The following is a 2,500-nucleotide window of genomic DNA, read 5'->3' as shown; positions in this document are numbered from 1 at the left end:
TGTAGCCAAAAAGGCTAGTTTACATTGGCAGTCCCCCTGCCAGAAATAATGGGCTAGTACCTAGTAAAAAAAGATTAAAACACAAGTACAAACACATTAGCAATAACATATAACATATATAATTCAACCCTTGCAATATACACAGTTCATTCCCACATAGTATACACATCAGTGTTCACATCTTTGATTATCTATCAACCAGTTCCTAAGATTATATTTGAAGGCGTTGAATGAAATGGACTCTAATGTTCTCTGGGATGTTATTAATCCTTTCAATGAAGTAGACAGTTGCAGTTTCTGTAGAATGATTGGCCCTGAAACCGTGTTGCATTGGATGTAGGAGCTCATTAGTATTTAGATGAGAAATGAATTGTTCGGCCACCAGTTTTTCAATAATCTTATACATGATGGGTAGTATTCTTATGGGTCTATAATTTGATGTAGATTCAGGGTCACCTCTTTTGTAAATGGGCACAACAACAGCAGCTTTCCAATGTTCTGGGAAACTTCCTTCAATCCTGGAGAATGAAATATTAGTGATGTGAGCAATCTGTTTTGTCAGTAGACAGCCGAGATCTTTGATCATAGCAGAGTCCATCTCATACATGTCTTTAGACCATTTAAGTTTTAATGAATCAATCACTTTCAATACTTGAGATTCCGTCACACTTTTCAGGTTGAAAATGGGTACATCTGGGTTTGGAGCCACAATGCTATGTTGTTGCTGTAAAGGAAAACTGCTAGCAATAGTAGCAACAGGTTCTACAAAGTAGTAATTCAAGGCTTCAGCTACTACAGATAATTTGTTTGTCAGAGTACTGTTAATCCTTAATTCCATATGTTTTCTAGCACTATTTTGTCCTATTAAGTTCTTCATTTGCTGCCATATAACTTTTTGATTTCCTTTAGAATTTGCTATTATCTCTAGAAAATAATTTGCCTTGGCTTTTCTTATTTCTCTTGTCACTTTATTTCTTAATGATGCAAACTTGCACCTATCAGTTGTTAATTTAGATCTCAGCGATGCTTTTAGGGCCTGATCCCGTTTTCTCATCACTTGGAATATAGTTTTATTTATCCATGGAAGAGATGCCTTTTTAGTTTTGCTTAGGGATTTCACAGAGAAATCCCTAATTATTTTATGCAGTGTTTCAGTAAGGCATTGACTAGTGTAACTCACATCATTAGATTCAAGCAAATCATCCCACTTAATATCCTTTTCAGCATTTTTGAATTCTTCCTTTTTGTTGTTTGGAATTTTCATGACGCTTTACACCTCCACCCCTCCTCTGTTTGCGATCAGTTCTAAAAGTGTTAAAACCGGGCACAGATAGAGCAGCACTTGGCGAGTTTTCATTTAACCAGGATTCACTCATAGACAAGTAATCAAAATTAGATATTGAAGCAGATGTTGTACTTGCTCACACTTTGATAAAATACTTCTTATGTTTATGTGACCACCTAAAAGTCCACTAGGTGTATTGCGAGGGTCCCAAACTAATCTAGAGTTATTAACTGTATCAAAAACGTTCCATTTCCGGTGCTTGAGTATTGCCTTGTTAATGCGACTGATGTGTACCACACTGGTGGTCTATGACATAATTAATAATACATTCAGCTCATTAGAGAAAATAATCATAGCTCCGCATTGTAAAATGTAATAGTAAACAAACAATAACAGAAATGTAAAAAAAAAGAAGAAAAAACACCCCCAAATCTGAGGGGGCACATGCCCCCTCAAGTTCTTTAGGCATGACGCCTCTGCACACACACACACACACACACACACACACACACACACACACACACACACACACACACACACACACACACACTCCTGGGGGTCTCTGCTCTCTCAGACAGAGGGGTGTTTTCTTGTTTGTATTTTTTTCCAGATTGTTCCTTTGAGAACCGTGTGTATGTGGATGGTGAGGTGTTCCCCAACCCTGTGAGTGTGTGTGAGGACTGTGTGTGTGTGGAGGGGAGGGTCAACTGCCGCACCTCAGAATGCCCCCGGCCCCACTGCAATGCCCCTCTTCCGGGCACCTGCTGTCAGAACAACTGCAACGGTACACACACACACACACTCACACTCACACTCACACTCTCTCTCACACACACACACACACACACACTGACACACACACTCTCTCTCACACACACACACACTCATAGACACACACACACACACACACACACTCTCTCTCACACACACACACTCTCTCTCACACACACACACACACTCACACACACACACTCACTCACACACACACACACACACTCACACACACACACACACACACACACACTCACACACACACACACACACACACTGACACACACACACACACTCTCTCTCTCACATACTCACACACACACACACTCACATACTCACACACACACACACACACTCTCTCTCTCTCACACACACACACACACACACTCACATACTCACACACTCACACACACACTCACACACGCACACACACACTCACACACA

At 40.6% G+C, this 2,500-nt stretch overlaps 1 protein-coding gene across 1 annotated transcript in view; it reads left to right on the top strand.

Annotated features, from left to right (window-relative positions):
* kcp (kielin cysteine rich BMP regulator) overlaps nucleotides 1-2,500 on the top strand; it is a gene marked incomplete at both ends in the record, with an annotated part of 40,428 nt that overhangs the window by 24,257 nt on the left and 13,671 nt on the right. Inside the window, one exon of the mRNA XM_084453210.1 lies at nucleotides 1,896-2,069. Within this exon, the coding sequence (XP_084309336.1) occupies nucleotides 1,896-2,069 (174 nt within the window). The remainder of the gene's footprint in view (nucleotides 1-1,895; nucleotides 2,070-2,500) is intronic.

The sequence above is a fragment of the Borostomias antarcticus genome (assembly GCF_949987555.1).
Source record: "Borostomias antarcticus genome assembly, chromosome: 18".
NCBI classification, from domain to species: Eukaryota; Metazoa; Chordata; class Actinopteri; order Stomiiformes; family Stomiidae; genus Borostomias; species Borostomias antarcticus.
The sequence above is the reverse complement of the archived record's forward strand: the minus strand, read 5'-3'. Positions and strand labels throughout refer to the sequence as shown.